Source organism: Astatotilapia calliptera, chromosome 4 (genome assembly GCF_964374335.1).
Source record: "Astatotilapia calliptera chromosome 4, fAstCal68.1, whole genome shotgun sequence".
Lineage (NCBI taxonomy): Eukaryota > Metazoa > Chordata > Actinopteri > Cichliformes > Cichlidae > Astatotilapia > Astatotilapia calliptera.
The window spans coordinates 36,334,853-36,354,866 of NC_137425.1; the positions used below are offsets into that span (position 1 = coordinate 36,334,853).

The window sequence follows — 20,014 nt, forward strand, 5'->3', positions numbered from 1 at the left end:
AAGAAAAACAAAAGTGTCAACAGATGCATCGAAGGCCGGGATCGGCGCAGTGTTGTTGCAGGCTTATGGGGACCACTGGAGGCCAGTGGCATATGCCTCAAGAGCAATGACAGAGACAGAATCTCGCTACGCCCAAATAGAAAAAGAGACATTGGGGCTTGTTTTTGGATTTGAAAAGTTCCACACCTATGTCTATGGTTTGCCAACATTTGTGGCAGAGACTGACCACAAGCCATTGATAGCCATAATCAAGAAAAACTTAAGTGAAATGTCTCCACGCATTCAAAGATTGATGATGAAACTACAGCGCTATGATTTCAACTTGATCTACACACCAGGTAAACACATTGTGTTAGCAGATGCACTCTCTAGGGCCACAACCCCAAACAAAGAGCAAAGCTCCACAGAGATGGATGTAAATATACATGTAAACCTGGTAGCAGAGTCACTTCCTGTGTCAGACAGAAAATCACATCAGATCAAGGCTGAAACACAAAAGGACTCTAGTCTGCAAAGAGTTATAACACTGTTGAATGGGAAATGGCCAAGAGGTGAATGCAAAACATACTACAACATAAGAGCAGAACTAAGTGTTGTGAATGGACTTCTGCTAAGACAAAACAGAGTAGTAATTCCACACTCACTGAGAGGAGACATCCTGAAAAGACTGCATGAGGGACATCTAGGCATAGAGAAATGCAAACGGAGAGCCAGAACAGCAGTCTATCGGCCAGGTATAAATGCAGACATTGAGCAAATGGTTTCCACTTGTGATACGTGTATCAAACACCAGGCAAAACAACCAAAAGAGCCTCTGACCATAACAGACATACCGGAGGAACCATGGCAGAAAGTCGGAACAGACATTTTCCACCTAGGAGGAAAAAACTACCTGCTGGTTATTGATTACTTGTCAAACTATCCAGAGATGGCATTATTGTCCAACATGTCAGCTACTTGTGTCATAACGCACATGAAATCAATATTTGCTAGACATGGGATACCACAGATTGTTCATAGTGACAATGGACCTTGCTATAGTTGTAGAGAATTCCAACTATTTGCTCAGGAATATGACTTTAAACATGTGACCTCAAGCCCCCTGCATCCACAGTCCAATGGGAAAGCAGAGAAAGGTGTGCACATTGTGAAACAGTTACTAAAGAAAGCACAAGATGGTAAGGCAGATCCTTATTTGGCACTACTGAGCTACAGAGCATCACCACTGGAGCATGGCAAGTCACCAGCAGAAATATTAATGGGAAGAAAACTACGGACCACTCTTCCTTACACAACAACCAGGAAACATAAACAAGTGAGAGACAAAATGAAACAGTTGCAGAAGAGACAAAAGGTCAACTTTGACAAGTCCTCAAAAAGTCTAAAACCACTCGCACCCAATGAAGCAGTCAGAGTGGAAGATGCAAACATCTGGGAAAAGAGAGCAACTGTACTGGAGAAGGTAAACCCAAGATCGTACAATGTGAAAACTGAAGATGGACTGATATTAAGGAGAAATCGGAGGAGTTTACTGTACACTCAAAAGACAATGGGACCATCGGAAGAACAGTGTGATGACAACAACACACCACCTGAACCAACAACACCCGTGAAGGACAGTGTGGAGCAAAGAGACCTGTCACCCATTGTCAGAAGATCAGCACGCTCTATCAAGCCACCTGATAGACTAAACCTTTAAGCATATATATATGTATATGTTGGTGTATACATATATAGCTAGATATATATGCATATATCAAAAAGGAACTTTCTGCATTATTGTGTGTTCCGTAGTTTACACTGTCACAAGTGTTTGTGATGTTATTCAAGCTATGCAATGTTAGGTATGTTTCCACAGTGTTGTTCAGCAGATAACATCTAAAGAAAAGGGGATGTGTTGATAGGAGTTATGTGGGTAGTTCAGCTTCACCACTAGGGGGCTGTCTAACCAAATTGTGATATATACTGTGTCGTAGAAGCAGCGGCAGGTTATGTTTACGTACATGGATGTGAGCCACGTTAAAATAAAGAAGCTTGCTAACTACTACGGATGTTTTATTGAAAACACGACAGGCTGGTTTTGTGGCACAAATATAACGGTGTACAGAAAGAGTTGAGCGCGCACGGGCAGAAATGTTGAGAGCGCGAGCGACACATCGCGAGGAAGCGCAAGTGCAAAAACTGAGGAGAGGGGCTGCTGTGTGCGTGTGGATAATAGCAAACACTGAAATACAGTTTTGCACGCAGGAATGCTTTTCTTTCGAGCTTTTCTTTCGAGCTTTTCTTTTGAGCTTTTCTTCGCTCAAAATAAATTTCTCCTGAAAATGCAACACTTGCACCTGCAAACTTTTTTTTTACGTGCGCTCAGAATAGTGGCACAAAAATAACGACACATCCGGGGATTCTGAGCGTACTCGGGCGGCGACTGATGACGTTGACTGATCGGGATTGGGCTGTGGGTTTGTTACAGTTGTCGGCTTTTCTAACTTCGACGAAACTCCAGCTGACGCGTGCTGGTGGTAAATTGTTTTTGTTGTTGTTGTGTTTTGCTTAGTTTAATTAATCAGACAAAGGTTCATGTAACTTCAGAGGAAGAAGCGGCAGAGTTTGTTCAGGAAGTTTCGCATTCATTAAACTTCTCTTCAAACCATGGCGTGCGCGGTGAACGGCATGTCAGGTAAGCTCGCCTTACCGGCAGATGACTTCTTGTGTCATTGTTGCTTTTTACTGCGCCTGCAGTGTAACTACGGAGAACACGGACCTGTTCTGTTTTTACTCTTCCACAGATGAGAGAATCGGGGAAGCCCTCATCAAAGAGTGAGTTCCGTTCTATGCTTCCATCGTTGCTCTTTCCCAGTCGCTTTGCTCTTTAACCACCTGCCACAAAGTGCTCAGTGATGTTTTACAATAAATGTTTTTTGGTTCCTTAAGTTGTTGGAGCACAGTAAAAAATGATTACGACTTTTGGGTTACACTGCTTTTCTTAGTAACTAAGGAAAGCAGTAAGATTATGTCTTTCATCATTAAAACTCTTGATAGAATTATTCAGTCATTAGACATTTTTAAACATATTTATTCCTGTGGTAGCTCATGTGAAGATATTGTATTAATTATAACACTTAATAATACGTTTGAACCCAACCCTGTTCAAGTCCTTATCTGAATTAAGTTTCATTTTCATCTTACAGGAACTGCAATTATCGTTTCACCGTAAACTGCACCAGTCATAAAAAGAACTGTGTCATAGAATTATTGGCCTTTTTCTACAGGCTAAGTATAGATGTCAAATCTCTTAACATATGTAATCTAATTTTTAGTATGTGTTGATGCACGCTCAATCATCCAGGTACGAAAATCCCAAAAGGTTGATTCTGTTCATCTGGACGTTTTCAGTGGGACAAATGTTTCGTCGCTCATCCAGGTGACTTCTTCAGTCTGCAGGTTTCCCGGGCCATTCTTCATTCGCTACGTCCAGATGAACAGAATCAAACTTTTGGGATCATTTGTAGTAATTGTGCAGCACTTCATATTCCATCCTGACATAGATACTATCCTGGAATCAGTTATTTATTGTTTAGAACATCCTTTGAAATAGCTTTAAAAACACTCTTTGTGTGAACTAACACCAGGGTTTGACTACACAACGAATTTATGTTGATGAGGCTGACATGCCAACTGCAACCTCCCCGGTGTTTGGACATTTTCCTGCATTAGATACATTTGGGAACATTGATCCTATGCTGTTTTCCTGCATCTGAGTCCTAATCCTAAAAATCCTTGCTCCAGGGCTGTTTCTTATATCAAACGCATGATTTTCATTCATCCTCCTGGCTTTAATCTGAATTGCCTCGCTGTTTCATGAAACACTTTCACACCTATATTGGTTTATATATAATCGGTGCGCTCTCAGAATGTTGGTTCTTACTGACAACTGGCTGCATCTTTGTATATAAATTAGCGCGCTGTCAGTAGATCACCCCGTGATTGTGACTTCACAGTAATTTTCCTCACTTAGTAAATCTGTCTAATAGCATATACAAAATTAAGTACATGTTATTTTCTAATATTTACCTGCTTTGTCGTTCCTGTAACTACAGTAACATTCTTTCCACCATCACTTATCCCAGCTGAATATTTAAGTAAAAATTAATTGATGTTAATCCTGTAGAGGGCAGTACAGCATTAGTAATGAACACTGATTATGCAAAACCTTAAAGTAAACCTTCAATTATAAAAGGTCACTACTCACAAGAAGAGCCCATGTCCATTCAGTGTAGGCCCTTTTCTAGCTACCTTGTGAGGGCATCCATATTGCTGCTGGGGACTTTAATAAGGCATGTGTGAAATCTGTACTCTTCAAATTTCACCAACATGTGTCCTACTAGTGGGACAGATCCGCGGCGAATGCCATCACTAGCAACCTTCACAGAGCACTGAGCCATCTGTAGAACAGGAAGAGCTACGTCAGGATGCTCTTTGTGGACTACAGCTCAGCATTGAACATCATAATCCCAGACATCCTTACCATCAAACTGCCTTCAGACTCCTCTTGCTACCTGCTCCTCGATCAATATCCCCTTTTAGTAGCTACTCCAGCGGTCCCCAACCCCCGGGGCACGGACCGGTACTACTCCATGAGTCGTTTGGTGCCGGGCCGCGAGAGTTGAGGCTCGGGTGTGAAATTTATGGTTTTCAGGGGTTTTATCGTTAACTCGGTTCCCCTGGGTCTTTCCCGTGTTGTAGTTGTGTGTCTTATTTTGAAAGAAAAATGTACGCATTACCATAGCGACCAGAGAGCATTAAGGGGCAGTGAGGAGGACGTTACTCTGTGTTGTTGGCGCACTTCAGGAGGAAGCTGCTAAAAAATGTACACAATTACACAGTGAATTCGTTTATTATTATATTTACAAAGTACCACAGTTTTTGTCTCGGATCATTTTATTTTGTTGTATTCATCTGCCACGCCTTAAGGGCCGGTCCGTGAAAATATTGTCTGACATTAAACCGTCTGTGGAGCAAAAAATGTTGGGGCCCACTGATCTACTCAGATCAACTGGTTTTCCATTACAGAAGAGCACTGTAATGTGCGTGGCTGTCGTCATAGCAATACGTAAATAACATGCAAGGCAAGGCAAGGCAAGGCAAGTTTATTTGTATAGCACAATTCAACAACAAGGTGATTCAAAGTGCTTTACAGAGACATTAGAAACAAGAACAAATAAAAAGCAGGATTTAAAATTGATTAAAACAAGCAAATAAACTAATTAACAAACAAACAAACAAACAAACAAAACAGTATATAAAATCAAAACAGATAAAATCAGAACAGTAGATAAAATCAGTAGTTAAATGTAAGTTTTGAAATTTAAGCTTAAAGTGTGGATTTGGTGTTTTATTCAAATGCAGCTGAGAACAGGTGAGTCTTCAACCTGGATTTAAATAAACTGAGTGTTTCAGCTGATCTGAGGCTTTCTGGGAGTTTGTTCCAGATATAAGGAGCATAAAAGCTGAATGCAGCTTCTCCGTGTCTGGTTCTGACTCTGGGAACTGATAAAAGACCGGATCCAGATGACCTGAGGGATCTGGATGGTTCATACTGGGTCAGGAGGTCATTGATGTATTTTGGTCCTAAACCATTCAGAGCTTTATAGGCCAGCATCAGAACTTTAAAGTCTATCCTCTGACGGACAGGCAGCCAGTGTAAGGACCTCAGAGCTGGACTGATGTGGTCCACTTTTTTGGTCTTAGTGAGGACTCGAGCAGCAGAGTTCTGAATGAGCTGTAGTTGTCTGACTGATTTTTTAGGTAGACCTGTAAAGATGCTGTTACAGTAATCAAGCCTACTAAAGATGAATGCATGGATTAGTTTTTCCAGGTCCTGTTGAGACATCAGATCTTTTATCCTTGAAATATTCTTGAGGTGATAGTAAGCTGACTTTGTTATTGTCTTAATGTGTTTTTCTAAGTTTAGGTCTGCATCCATCACTACACCCAAATTTCTCGCCTGGTTTGTGGTTTTTAGATGTATAGATTGAAGTTCTCTGGTGACCTGTAATCGTTTTTCTTTGGCGCCAAAGACTATTACCTCAGTTTTGTTTTTGTTTAGCTGGAGAAAATTGTGGCACAACCAGTCATTGATTTCCTCAATGCATTTACCAAGAGCCTGTACAGGGCCTCGGTCTCCTGGTGACATTGTGATATATATTTGTGTGTCATCTGCATAGCTGTGATAGTTTATTTTGTTGTTCTTTATAATCTGTGCCAGTGGGAGCATGTAGATGTTAAACAGAAGGGGTCCCAAGATGGAACCTTGGGGAACTCCACATGTGATGCTTGTCTGTTCAGATGTGAAGTTACCTATTGATACAAAGTATTTCCTGTTTTCTACGTATGTTTTGAACCAGTTTAGTACAGTTCCTGAAAGACCTGTCCAGTTCTCCAGTCGTTTGAGTAATATGTTGTGGTCAACTGTATCAAATGCTGCACTGAGATCCAGTAAAACTAGGACTGACATTTTTCCACTGTCTGTATTCAGACATATGTCATTAAACACTTTGGTCAGAGCGGTTTCAGTGCTGTGGTTCTGTCTAAAACCTGACTGGAAGGCATCGTAGCAGTTATTCTGTTTTAAGAAGTAACTGAGCTGTTGAGAAACTGCTTTTTCAATGATCTTACTTAAAAACGGGAGATTTGAGATCGGCCTGTAGTTGTTCATTTGTGTCTTGTCAAGATTGTCCTTTTTCAGTATAGGTTTGATTACAGCAGTTTTTAGTGATTCTGGAAACACACCTGATAATAAAGAAAAGTTGACGATCTGTAACAGGTCTGACTCTAAAGTCTTTGAGACCTTTTTGAAAAAACTTGTTGGCAGGACATCTAAACAGCAGGAGGAGGAGTTCAGTTGACCTAAGATGTCCTCCAGGTCTTTGCTGTTAATAGGTTGAAACTGTTTCATGGTGTTTAAACAGTTTTTTGGTGGACACAGTACATATCCTGGATCTGCTGTTGATGTACCAATTGCTTGTCTAATTTTTTGGATTTTTTCAGTGAAGAATTTGGCAAAGTCATTGCAGGCCATGGTCGAATGAAGTTCAGCTGCCACTGACACAGGAGGGTTTGTTAGCCTGTCAACTGTAGAAAATAAGACCCGAGCATTATGGCTGATGCGACACAGGCGCTACAACAAAGGTGGATTTCAAGGCAAGAATATATCTGCTGCTTGGTCTGTGGCGTTCATCAGACTCGGGGATCACGGTGTTGTTTTTCAGCCATTTCTCTCGTTTCCAGGTTTCAAAAATGGCGGTTTTGATTTTCGTGAATGAGACTCATTGACTGATGACTTTAGTACCTGCTCACCCGGGAACCAGGTACTAAAAAAGTACTTGATACGAAGTCAAATATGCTGATGACACGGTGGTAGCGCTCATTTCTGATGGAGATGAGATGCCGTACAGTAGCTGTGCAGTTAGCGATGCAATCACTGTATTTTGTCCAATAAAATAATCTCTTTTCCCAAGTACATCCAAACAGTTCACAGCATCACAGGTTACCACATGCCATTATCCCACAGCTAATCACATCAGCTGATTTGTGTTGTTGCTTTGTGTTCATACCTAAATACTAAGAGAAAGATCACATGTGTCCTCATTAGGAGAGTGATTTGTGCTGCTGATATAAACCTACGGGCCTGCACGTTTATATTGTTAATCTTTAATTATGAGACGGTGTGCTTCAGAGTAACATGAAAACAATGTAACAAGTAGTATAATGAATTTCTTTCTCATGGGTGTAACTTACTGCATTCATTAAGTTCTCTGTAAGATGTGTAATAATGTTTTTTTAGTAATGACGCTAACACTGAAGACAACAAAGAGGGGAAATACGTCTGACGTGAACAAACATTTGACCACGCAGTCTTTGGCATTCTGCTTAGAGGATACAAATGTAACCTTTACTGAAATTGATCTCAGTATTTCTAGTAAGGCAGATTATGGACATCGTGGTGGGGGGATTTGATATTTAGTGGACTGGGGGAGGCATGGGTCAGAGGAGTGTTCCTAGTTTCCATATCACAGGCCTAAAACCAGCAGGCCTGAAAAACACTCCCCCTGTGTTAGGGCTGCTCGATTATGGCAAAAATGATAACCACGATTATTTTCACTGACATTGAGATCTCAATTATTTGACGATATTTATTTAACAATAACAATGTATTGAATAATGACTCTAAAGATTGTCAAAAAACAATATAAAATAGTGTGCAAATACTGATAACAGTGCAAATGTTTGCAATATAAAAATAAATGAGAAATGTAAACATCTATGTTTAGTGAGCTTTGCAGTGTTGCTCTGTGGTGCAGCTACACCGTAGCAAAGTTTACACACTGTGTCTACTTGATCCACGTCTGACTGAACCCATAATGTTTCCACACCACTGAAGTTTTTTTACCGCTTTTCAACCAACAGCAGTCACTCTCCTCTCCAAATAACTTCTGCTTAGCTTTCCGAGCTTCCCTCGGGTCCTCTTAATTGTTGTGATGCATGTTCGAAATGCAGAGAGGTGCGCTTGATTTGCCACACGGAGCAGCGCGAGAGTAAAGCACAAGGGAGGGGCTAATAATCGGCTCAGTCATTTTTAATGATCGTTGAAAGCCCAGATCGTAATCGTGATTCAAATTCGATTAATTGAGCAGCCCTAACCTGTGTTCCACCTGCAGACAGCGTTTACATCACCGTCTGCCTTTGGTGACTTTTTGGCAGCAGCTGTGACATTCAGCAGTGCCCTCATCGTTTTGACACACAAAACAATAACTACAGTACACACTAACTACACAAGACAGCACAACCCACTAACTACACACTAAACACACTAAACGCCACAAATCTCTCTCGTCTCAAAACTTGCTATGGATATCGCTCGCTTACTCTCCCTCGCCACCATCACTTATAAACTTTCTCCTCTTCCTAAACAATCAAATGTCACAAGTTGCCATATTATTTTTTTATTGGTTAACATGGTACATTTTTCCACCAATAGGAAAGGGATGTCATGTGTTTTTGTTTTGTTGTGCTTGCCAGCGTTGTCCTTACAAAATGCACTTTAACCGTTTCTTTCCACAGTAAATGTGTAATATAAAGTGTCAAAAACCTTAATGATTCTGAGTGGGAACACTGTTTAGCTAATATTAGTCTAAGAAGCCATGTTAAGCTCAGAGTTAGGGTCACGGGTACCTAATTGTGTGTTCTCTAACAGAGTCATAGAGGAAGAGCTGAAGGATGTGCCCTCAGAGGATGTCCCGCCTCTCACTCCACTGGCTGTGGAGGGGAAGACTGAGCAGGAGGAGAAGCTGGTCAAGCAGCTGAGCAAAATGATACGTATCGTCGGTGACAGAGTGCAGCATGACCAAGAGTTTCAAGAGTGAGCTTTTCATCCTCAGATCTCATGTTAGGAGACTGCTTTAGTACAAAAATACTGTAGATTATTGGATGAATGCAGCAGATTAATGTTGGCTCAATAAGCATTTACAGCGTACAGTTTGATTAAGTAGAGATAAGTAGACGCCCTGCTGATGGAAGTTGTGGTGTGCAGACAAGTGTTTCATGTCTCTGTCATAAACTAGAAACGTCTGTCAGTCAGAATGCAATTTTAAGGGCTCTACGTGTTTTCAAAAACAGGTTGCTTACATTGTGGCTGTTCTGTTGCAGTGTGATAGATGGTGTGGCTTCTGGCTCTGGCTCCAAGTCAGAGAACTTCAGACGAGTGGCAGACAAAGTGTTTGAGGACGGCATCACCTGGGAGAGAATCGCTGTGCTCATCTATGTAGCCGGCAGGCTTGCTGTCAAGGTGAGTTGGTTTCAGTTTCCAGGACGTCTGAGAATCTAAAGCAGTCGTTATTGTTTTAGTGATTTCATTGTTATTTTAGCATCATTAGTAGGGATGGGAACTGAGAACCAGTTTTCTACAGAAGCAGTTCCTGGTAGTTCAGGTCCTTTGAGTTGTTATTCAGCTTGCCTATCAATTCTGCTTATGAGTTCTACAGTCAGCTGATTTCAGTTTGTGTGCCAGAGGAGCAAAACAGTATAGTAGTCTACAGTAGGTCTGCAATGATCATAATCGATGATGTCGACTACAAAAATGTGAATTTTATTGTCAACACTAGACTAATACCACGTAAATGTATTTTTGTAACTGCAGTACACTACAGGAAGCTATTGGGGGAGTAGCGCTTATATTGTCTGCCAAGACTGCACCAAGAAGAAGGCACGATCTGATGTCCTCGTGCTGGTGTTGTTCCCACATCATCTTAATAAATGTTGTTCCAGGTTCAACATTGCAAGTGACCAGTCACATTGTTGTGACGTCATACTTTTGCGACTTCGGAAAAAAAGTCTTAAAAAACAAACGGTAAGCATTATACAGGTTGTCCTGGCAAAATTCAAATTTCATAAATGAATGAATCGCTTGGCTTGCAGAAGTATGATGTCACAACAATGTGACTGGTCACTTGCAATGTTGAACCTGGAACAACATTTATTATGATGATGTGGGAACAACGCCAGCACGAGGACATCAGATCCTCATCACGAACAGCAAAACAGGAGGACAGAAGAAAATGGAAACTGAGATTTAAAAAAATGTGAAAGCATTTCGCAGAAAATAAAGTTAAATGCAGAATATCCAAAGCACTGCCCCCTGGAGGTGAGACGTAAGCTTTACAGTTAGTGCGTCACATTGATTCTTTGTTTATGTTAATATCTGTATAGTAATGTTTATGTTAGCGTACCTGCTCTTAAATTGGCGGTAACTATAATTAAATTGCATAGTCACAAAGGAGGAGAGAGGAGGGCAAGCAAAGAGAACCCAGAGAGATATTTAAAACTTCCAACATGACAAGAAACTCATTTCTATTCAGTTCAGTTTTATTTATATAGCGCCAAATCACAACAAAAGTTGCCTCAAGGCGCTTCATAGATACAGAGAAAAACCCAACAATCATATGACCCCCTATGAGCAGCACTTTGGCGACAGTGGGAAGGAAAAACTCCCTTTTAACAGGAAGAAACCTCCGACAGAACCAGGCTCAGGGAGGGGCGGGGCCATCTGCTGTGATTGGTTGGGGTGAGAGAAGGAAGACAGGATAAAGACATGCTGTGGAAGAGAGACAGAGGTTAATAACAGATATGATTCAATGCAGAGAGGTCTGTTAACACATAGTGAGTGAGAAAGGTGACTGGAAAGGAGAAACTCAATGCATCATGGGAATCCCCGGCAGCCTACGTCTATTGCAGCATAACTAAGGGAGGATTCAGGGTCACCTGGTCCAGCCCTAACTATATGCTTTAGCAAAAAGGAAAGTTTGAAGCCTAATCTTGAAAGTAGAGATAGTGTCTGTCTCCCGAATCCAAACTGGAAGCTGGTTCCACAGAAGAGGGGCCTGAAAACTGAAGGCTCTGCCTCCCATTCTACTTTTAAATACTCTAGGAACAACAAGTAGGCCTGCAGAGCGAGAGCGAAGTGCTCTAATAGGGTGATATGGTACTACAAGGTCATTAAGATAAGATGGGGCCTGATTATTTAAGACCTTGTATGTGAGGAGCAGGATTTTGAATCCTGGATTTAACAGGAAGCCAAAACAGGAGAAATCTGCTCTCTCTTTCTAGTCCCTGTCAGGACTCTTGCTGCAGCATTTTGGATTAGCTGAAGGCTTTTCAGGGAGTTTTTAGGACTTCCTGATAATAATGAATTACAGTCGTCCAGCCTGGAAGTAATAAATGCATGAACTAGTTTTTCAGCGTCACTCTGAGACAGGATATTTCTAACTGTAACAGGGCGGCCCTTAGCGGCTGGAAACACAGTGAGATGGACCAAGGCAAGCGTAGTGGAACAAAAAAAGCATTTATTTCCTATACAGCTCTCCTTACAACAATTAATTTGTCGAGCTTCTTCACAGCACAAAAAATCCACCCTCTAATGACAACTGGCAGCCTTACATATGTTCAGCTGTCACAGACTTAACCATTATTCCACTCTCAGGTAAATTCTTAAATCCCAACCTTCCACCACAGTATACAATATATTAATTAGAATAAATAAATACATAAATACATCTTCACATTTACATATTAACTCATTCACTGCCATTGACGTCTATAGACGTCAATTACGTTTTTCAATGGGAGGGGCTAGAATACAACCTCGTCACAAAGCAAGAAATATTAGTGTCAAAGGCACTTTTCTGCTTGAAATGTATTTTTCACAAAAAGCTCGTTTTCTCCCTTTTTTTGGTCAAAACAGGCATTTTTGGTGGAACCCACCTCTCTTCTACAGCTGATTACTAAAGAATGGAAAATGGTAGAAACAAGCTTTTTTTTTTGGATGACAGAAGAGAGTCTGTTCTTCATTTTGGTAGGTTCAGCGTTTATATGATCATAACACACAGTTTTCTGTGGCTCTTCAAAAATGAGTAAAAATGCTCAAAAACCCTGGCAGTGGGGAGTTACCTGATTTGAAAATGGCTGGCAGTGAATGAGTTAATAAATATTTCACACTTTAATGTTACACCAAACCCAATATTATAAAAACCCAGAAACCCAAGCACAACAAGATTCACCACACTCTCTTTACCCATGGTCTCTCCCGGAACCTTTAAATGGTGTCTGGACCCCCGGGGAAACATTTGCCCAAACACCTTGAAGAGGACACAGGCAAGAAAGGTGAGTAATCATTATCTTACACTTATTTGCACCACTTTTATTCCTAGATTTCACACACACTTGCATTAGTTTTCCTTAGTGGTAAACCTTAATCACAATCTCAATCACCATTCTTCTCTCCTGACAGACAACCACCACATTCCTTGACGAGGAGCAGCTGTGCAGGATCTGAAATAAGGCTACCAACTGATTTTAAAATTCCCAATAAATAGTCAATAAATATTTAAACTTCTTGTGTTTTTTGTCTGTTTGGGAGCTGACACAGTCTCTATGGAGATGGGTTTGGGGGGTAGCAGGAGGAGAGAAGCTGCAGAGAGGCGTGTAAGACTGCAACTCTGCTTCCTGGTCCCAACTCTGGATAGTCATATTTTGGGGGGTTTAATAAATTTGTCCATATTTCTAGAAATGAGAGCTGCTCCATCCAAAGTGGGATGGATGCCGTCTCTCCTAACAAGACCAGGTTTCCTCCAGAAGGTTTGCCAATTATCTATGAAGCCCACATCGTTTCTGGGACACCACTCAGACAGCCAGCAATTTAAGGAGAACATGTGGCTAAACATGTCACTGCTGGTCTGATTGGGGAGGGGACCAGAGAAAACTACAGAGTCCCACATTGTTTTGGCAAAGTTGCACATCGATTCAATATTGATTTTAGTGACCTCCGATTGGCGTAACCGGGTGTCATTACTGCCGACGTGAATTTCTCAGAATTAAAGTTGACCTCATGCACCTGTGAATGATTTAGCTTAAATTGCTTAGTGGACATAAGTACCATAACTATTGCCTGCAAAATATCCCAAATTTGTGGAGATATAGGTCTCAGTGAGACACAAAATCAGTGAAAGAGTGTGTTGTATGATACTGAGAACTGATCATTTCAGAAAAAGAGCTATAAAATGTTCCAAATGAACAGTGTGTCTATAGTCCCACGTATCCAGTGTGACACACCACTCTCACCCATGTTTCTTACCTTCTTTTGGGAGACGGCTGCAGTACCATAACTTCACCTGTGTGTTCATCCATCAGATGGTCGAGGCTCACCTCCCTCAGTCGGTCAGAGAGGTCCTTACCTGGGCAGTGAACTTTTTCAAAAACAATCTGCTGGGCTGGATTCTGGAACACGGAGGTTGGGTACGTTATACACCAATAGATCTTCACTGTCTTTTTCCCTGAGACCCCATGTTTGAGATTATACACAGGTGTAGATAAAGTACTGCATATTCGTTTTTGTTTCTTATTTGTTTCTATACAGTGGGTTGTTGCATTGAGAGACCCCGTTGATGCCAGCATGAAAATTTGGAGTTGCCAGCTTATGTTTGTGTGTATTTACAGTGGCTTGCAAAAGTATTCGGCCCCCTTGAACTTTCCCACATTTTGTCACATTACAGCCACAAACATGAATCACTTTTATTGGAATTCCACATGAAAGACCAACACAAAGTGGTGCACACGTGAGAAGTGGAACGAAAATCAGACATGATTCCAAACATTTTTTACAAATAACTGCAAAGTGGGGTGTGCGTAATTATTCAGCCCCCTTTGGTCTGAATGCAGTCAGTTGCACATATGCGTTGCCTGATGAGTGCTAATGACTAAATAGAGTGCACCTGTGTGTAATCTAATGTCAGTACAGATACAGCTGCTCTGTGACGGCCTCAGAGGTTGTCTAAGAGAACATTGGGAGCAACAACACCATGAAGTCCAAAGACCACACCAGACAGGTCAGGGATAAAGTTATTGAGACATTTAAAGCAGGCTTAGGCTACAAAAAGATTTCCCAAGCCTTGAACATCCCACGGAGCACTGTTCAAGCCATCATTCAGAAATGGAAGGAGTATGGCACAACTGTAAACCTACCAAGACAAGGCCGTCCACCTAAACTCTCAGGCCGACCAAGGAGAGCACTGATCAGAAATGCAGCCAAGAGGCCCATGGTGACTCTGGACGAGCTGCAGAGATCTACAGCTCAGGTGGGGGAATCTGTCCACAGGACAACTATTAGTCGTGCACTGCACAAAGTTGGCCTTAATGGAAGAGCGGCAAGAAGAAAGCCATTGTTAACAGGAAACCAGAAGAAGTCCCGTTTGCAGTTTGCCACAAGCCATGAGGGGGACACAGCAAACATGTGGAAGAAGCTGCTCTGGTCAGATGAGACCAACATGGAACTTTTTGGCCAAAATGCAAAACGCTGCACATCACTCTGAACACACCATCCCCACTGTCAGATATGGTGGTGGCAGCATCATGCTCTGGGGGGGCTTCTCTTCAGCAGGGACAGGGAAGCTGGTCAGAGTTGATGGGAAGATGGATGGAGCCAAATACAGAGCAAGCTTGGAAGAAAACCTCTTGGAGTCTGCAAAAGACTTGAGACTGGGGCGGAGCTTCACCTTCCAGCAGGACAACGACCCTAAACATAAAGCCAGGGCAACAATGGGATGGTTTAAAACAAACATATCCATGTGTTAGAATGGCCCAGTCAAAGTCCAGATCTAAATCCAATCAAGACTCTGTGGCAAGATCTGAAAACTGCTGTTCACAAACGCTGCCCATCTAATCTGACTGAGCTGGAGCTGTTCTGCAAAGAAGAATGGGCAAAGATTTCAGTCTGTTGGGTACTGGATCCTGGAGTTATGGGTTGCATCCTTCTCCCCTATGCTCCTCCAGTATTGCTCTCTCTACTGATCTCCAGCCTGGGTGGGGCTGCTGTTCTCGTATTGTTCCCCAGCCAATGAGAGCACACGTCGGACGCTTCAGTAATCACAACTGCTGTGGTGAAGATCAGCTGGTTGGTTTCAGTGATAGTCGCATTACAGATTGTGTAAATTATTTACATTTATTTATTAATAGGTACCTTTAAAGACTCTCAATGGCACCTTGAAAACTTTGTGGACATATCGGTCACACTGAGACACAAAGTAATTGAGTGTTTTGTATGACACTGAGAACTGATAAATAATATTTCAGAAAAAGATCAAAGATCACAAAGATCTTGTCTGACATGTTGTTTTTCCCTTTTCCAGCTGCTTCACCAGCTCCTTGTTGCTGCTTCCAAACTGAAAAACACAAGTCTGAGTCAGGTCCATAAAACCAGTTATACTCAGCCATAAGTATGGTTATGTCACCATTGTTATCAGTTACTAATGTTCACAGTTTAAAGCCCAAACGCAGCCTCTTCCTGTATTCCATTATTAAGTTGGACAAAAAACATTCCCATAATGCATAGCATTGATGATGTCACAATCCCCATCTGCATAGCGGCTGCTGCACTGCATTCTGGGACTTGTATGAGTGGTGTGGCTGTGGCATGCTCTCTCTGTATAGTTCATACATTAATAATTCACATATGAATTTCAGTCAAAGGTTGGATACAGATATATTCGGCCTGGGCACCTTGACATGTCTGATCTAAAGGAAATTTTTCAGTCTCATTTTTTGTGGTCATATATACAGTATTTTATTTTGAGGAGTTGTATTTATGCATTTTACTTTTGTATGTTTATAAGTTACACATAGATCTTGAACAGTAAACCGTTAGTGACTGATGTTGCACAAATGGAAGCAGTGACTATGTATGTGTATGTCCACAGATCAACAGCTTCTCAGAGTTAGCAGCTGCATCCATCCAGAGGGTGTCGTCAATGAGCTCTCACAGCTACGGCCTTATCATAATCTTCCTCGCTGGCATGTCTATAGGAAGCTTCATCACCTGGAGGCTGACCAGACAGTCCTGAGTCTGACACACACAAAAAACATTCATATCCGGGACCGGAGTCTCTAGTCTGTTTTTGAACACATTGGTATAATGTCTCTAAACCACTCAGCTCTTCTTTTCAATCTTCTCTTATCTATGCAAATAAAACTGAAAATCCAAAAACAGCAGTGTTGTGGGGGAAAGTGTTTATTGTGTAACGATGCAGGGTCTTCTGAACCAAAGGACCTGGTCAGACATCCTGTTTCTAGTCAGAGGAGAAAAAAAGTGAAAACCTTTTTAAGCATTTTCAGGTTACAGCTGCTGCCTGTTGAATTTGACTTTTGGCAATATAGTGTACGTGAGAAATGATGATGGTATTTAAAGCACTTTGAGTGTGCTGGGAGAGTAGAAAAGCGCTACATGACAGTCAGACCATTTATATGTGAGAGATGGCGACAGAGAGAAAGTGTTGCACCGCCTCCATCTGGGGTCTTGCCTGGTATTGTAGATGCAGCCTTTAAAGACCATGTGCTTAAAGCCATGATTAGTGCCTCTGTGCTGTCCTTCAGTCCAGCTTGGTCCAGCCACTGGTAGGATTTCTTGATATCAGCCACTTCTTCCCCTGCCATGCAGGGCCTATCCCTTTCTCAGGTTTCATACATCAGTTATAGTACTCATGAATCTTTGCTGTCTCATCGTGGATAGTGGTTCTGGCACTCACTAGTCCTTGGCCTCCTTCCACTTACCGTACAGTTTCAGGGTGCAGACTTGGGGTGAAACTCTCCATGCATGGTAGGAACCTCCTTGCCTTGATGTCAGAGGCATCACCTCCTTTAGCCTGCTTATTATCCCAGCAGTGTACCTGACAATCGGCAGGGTGTAGATGTTGATCTTGGTCTTCCCATTCAGCTAACTCCTCAGGACGTGCCTTACTCTGCAGGTATTTGGTAGTTGCAGCATTCCTACCGGCCTCTTCATGATTCCCATTTGTGTGGGATTCCCAGGTACTGTTCTCATTGTCTGCAATGTTGCCTTCTGGTAGTTCGATTTGTTCGTTTCTCCAGTCCGAGTGACATTCTGATGTCATTACTGTAAATCCTAGTGACATGGATCAGTGAATCACTCATATACACTTCTTATATACTGCTTTTTTTTACTCTTCTTGAGCAGTCAAAGCACTTCTTACTTGACATATTCACCCATTCACATTCATTCATACAATCATGAAGGGCTTTCTATCCAACACTCATACACATTTATACTCAGATGAATGCACTAGGCGTTCGTATCTTGCACAAGGATATGCATATATGTTGAACCATCAAACTTCCAGTTAGTAGTTGACCTGTTCTGTCTCTTACAGCCCCGGTGTTATGTTCTGTTTTTCTGCACTGTCAGTATCAGACAGAGTGGAGTCATACTGTTCAATGTGCTGCTTTATTCTGTCATTAGTTCCATGTCCTTCCTTTTTATTACTGTTTGTACATATTTTGTATGTCACAGACAAAAAGCCAGCGTTTTTCTTTTTCTGTACTGCTTTTAATGAGAAAAAAACATAAATAAAGCCTTGATAAAGGACACCGCTGTGTATCTATCTCTTCAAGTCTGAGTATAACGATAAATGACAGAGTTGATCCTTGTTTGTGATGTCTGCCCCAAACTGAGCCGAACTCCAATTCTCCTGTTTCCCTAAGGATTGTGAAGGTCCAAATCTTTTCAGAGAAATCTAGTTCTGAATGTGGACCCAAAAACTGTTTTACAACAGTATAACGTTTTACAATTGCTAGAATTTTTTTGTACATTGAACTTCTTCCATGTCAAATTTTACCCATATCTTCCTTGAACTGACCCCAGTGTAGGTCAGATCAAGGAAAATGGTGATTTTAAGAAATCTTAAAACTGTGAAATGATGTTTCTCACTCCAAATTTGCCCAGCTTCCCAGAGAGATGGGAACCAGCTGGTCTTTAAAGGATCGTGGGGAATCTTCAAAGATTATAATACTAAAGCAGCATAAGCAGGAATATGTATGGGGTGCATAAGAGATCATACAGAGGTCAGGAGCCTGTTCTTCGTACGTCGCTTACTACATCCAAGATCAAATGACACATCCAAGACCAAATCATCGCGCTAACCGTGAGCTCGCTAATCCGGTTCTCCGAACACACCTGCTGTTGACGATTAGTACAGCTGGATGCAGGAATGTGACATCACTGGGTGTCGTAAAAGGGGCTACGCATCGATAGTAGAAACATTGATCGGCAACCCGCTGATTGGTCGGCGAAAATGTCGAAGGGGCGTGCTCGGTATTTTCCGGCAGCAGAGCAAGAACTCATGAGTGAGGGATTTCAGGAGTTTCAGAGTTTAATTAAAACGCAAGGGAACACTGCAAAGGCTGCAAAAGCAAGGAGCAAGGGCTGGCAGAAAGTTGCTTACAAATCAAACTCGTAGGTAATTTAATAATAATAATAATAATGGATTGGATTTATATAGCGCTTTTCAAGGCACCCAAAGTGCTTTACAATGCCACTATTCAGTCACTCTCACATTCACACACTGGTGGAGGCAGCTACAGTTGTAGCCACAGCTGCCCTGGGGCAGACTGACAGAAGCCAGGCTGCCATATCGCGCCATCGGCCCCTCTGGCCAACACCAGTAGGCGGTAGGGTAGATTTATCATATGACACTATATTGTCCAATATCATATGGCATTATATTATATTATAATATGTTATATTATATCCCCTTTCACATTAGAGCCACAACAGGACCCACAAGAACATGGGAACAAGTAAAAGTGGAATACAGGAGTATTCTACAGAATGGTAATATTTATCTCTTAGATTGCTTTGCGTCTCTTGGCAAGGTAATACTGGCCTGTAATGCTCTGTTAGTTTGTTCATAACAGCAACCAAGAAAAGGGCAGAGGAAAAAAAGACAGGTGGTGGTCCTGCACCCCCTCGTCAACAAGTTGGTTAAGTGAATAATACCCTCACGGGAAAATCGATATCTCTCAATGAGCACACTGTCGCGCTGAGCTAAAGGATCCTGTCTGTCCCGCAATATACGCTGTATTCTGAGGACTCTCCTTATCAATCTTGCACCTTCCGCAATGGGTTGCTCGCGTATACGGACAGGACATGGCTGCGACAGGCTTCCCAAATCCACCTTCGCTTTTATAGCCGTGGTCTCTCATCTTGATTACACGAAGTAATTTACAATTACTACTCTGAAATATGAATTACATCTGTAATAATCACATACATGTAATAGAATGTTAATAGTACATTTCCCTTTTTTAGGAAATGACCTGTATGTATCTGTGTGACATCAATAAAAGGATCAAGTGCTGCATTATCTTTAGTTACATTGATGTTATTTATTTATGGTGAAACAGTGGTGGAATATCGCTGTTGCTTTCGTATAAATGAAGCGGACATACCTGCGTGGCCGCGATCTAATCCTGTTTACATAAAGTAAACCTGCTCGGGAGCAGGTTTACTTTATGTAAACAGGAGCAGGTTTACGCTTACGGCTCTGTTGCTATGACAGCAAGTCCCGGATGAGCTTCGGGGAACCGAACGATCCAAGATCACGCGAAATCGTCAGCA

At 41.8% G+C, this 20,014-nt stretch overlaps 1 protein-coding gene across 8 annotated transcripts; it reads left to right on the forward strand.

Moving 5' to 3' along the window:
* Positions 1-1,840: 1,840 nt before the first annotated feature.
* Positions 1,841-17,985, forward strand: LOC113021503 (apoptosis regulator BAX-like). 8 transcript variants are annotated; one of them, XM_080300625.1, is made up of 7 exons: positions 1,849-2,455; positions 2,555-2,677; positions 2,787-2,817; positions 9,254-9,418; positions 9,706-9,844; positions 13,741-13,845; positions 13,967-14,227. In XM_080300625.1, exons 2-7 carry the CDS (start codon positions 2,650-2,652, stop codon positions 14,138-14,140), a joined length of 642 nt encoding a protein of 213 aa, XP_080156751.1. In that variant the 5' UTR covers positions 1,849-2,455; positions 2,555-2,649; the 3' UTR covers positions 14,141-14,227. The 8 variants fall into 8 exon arrangements, 7 of the variants coding, with proteins under 7 accessions (XP_080156752.1, XP_080156755.1, XP_080156751.1 ...); XM_026166269.2 differs by lacking the exon at positions 13,967-14,227 and adding an exon at positions 16,302-17,985 and having other exon boundaries at positions 2,234-2,455; XR_013908734.1 differs by lacking the exons at positions 13,741-13,845; positions 13,967-14,227 and adding exons at positions 12,296-12,714; positions 12,842-12,942 and having other exon boundaries at positions 1,848-2,677.
* The last annotated feature ends 2,029 nt before the right edge of the window (positions 17,986-20,014 follow it).

Bases quoted from the DNA above. Each gene is read 5' to 3' on its own strand.
- LOC113021503 (XM_080300625.1), top strand. From the start codon at position 2,650: ATGGCGTGCGCGGTGAACGGCATGTCAG. The intron at 2,818-9,253 runs GTGAGTTCCGTT...GTTCTCTAACAG, and splicing joins GGGGAAGCCCTCATCAAAGA to AGTCATAGAGGAAGAGCTGA. The intron at 13,846-13,966 runs GTACGTTATACA...GTTTCTATACAG, and splicing joins TTCTGGAACACGGAGGTTGG to TGGGTTGTTGCATTGAGAGA.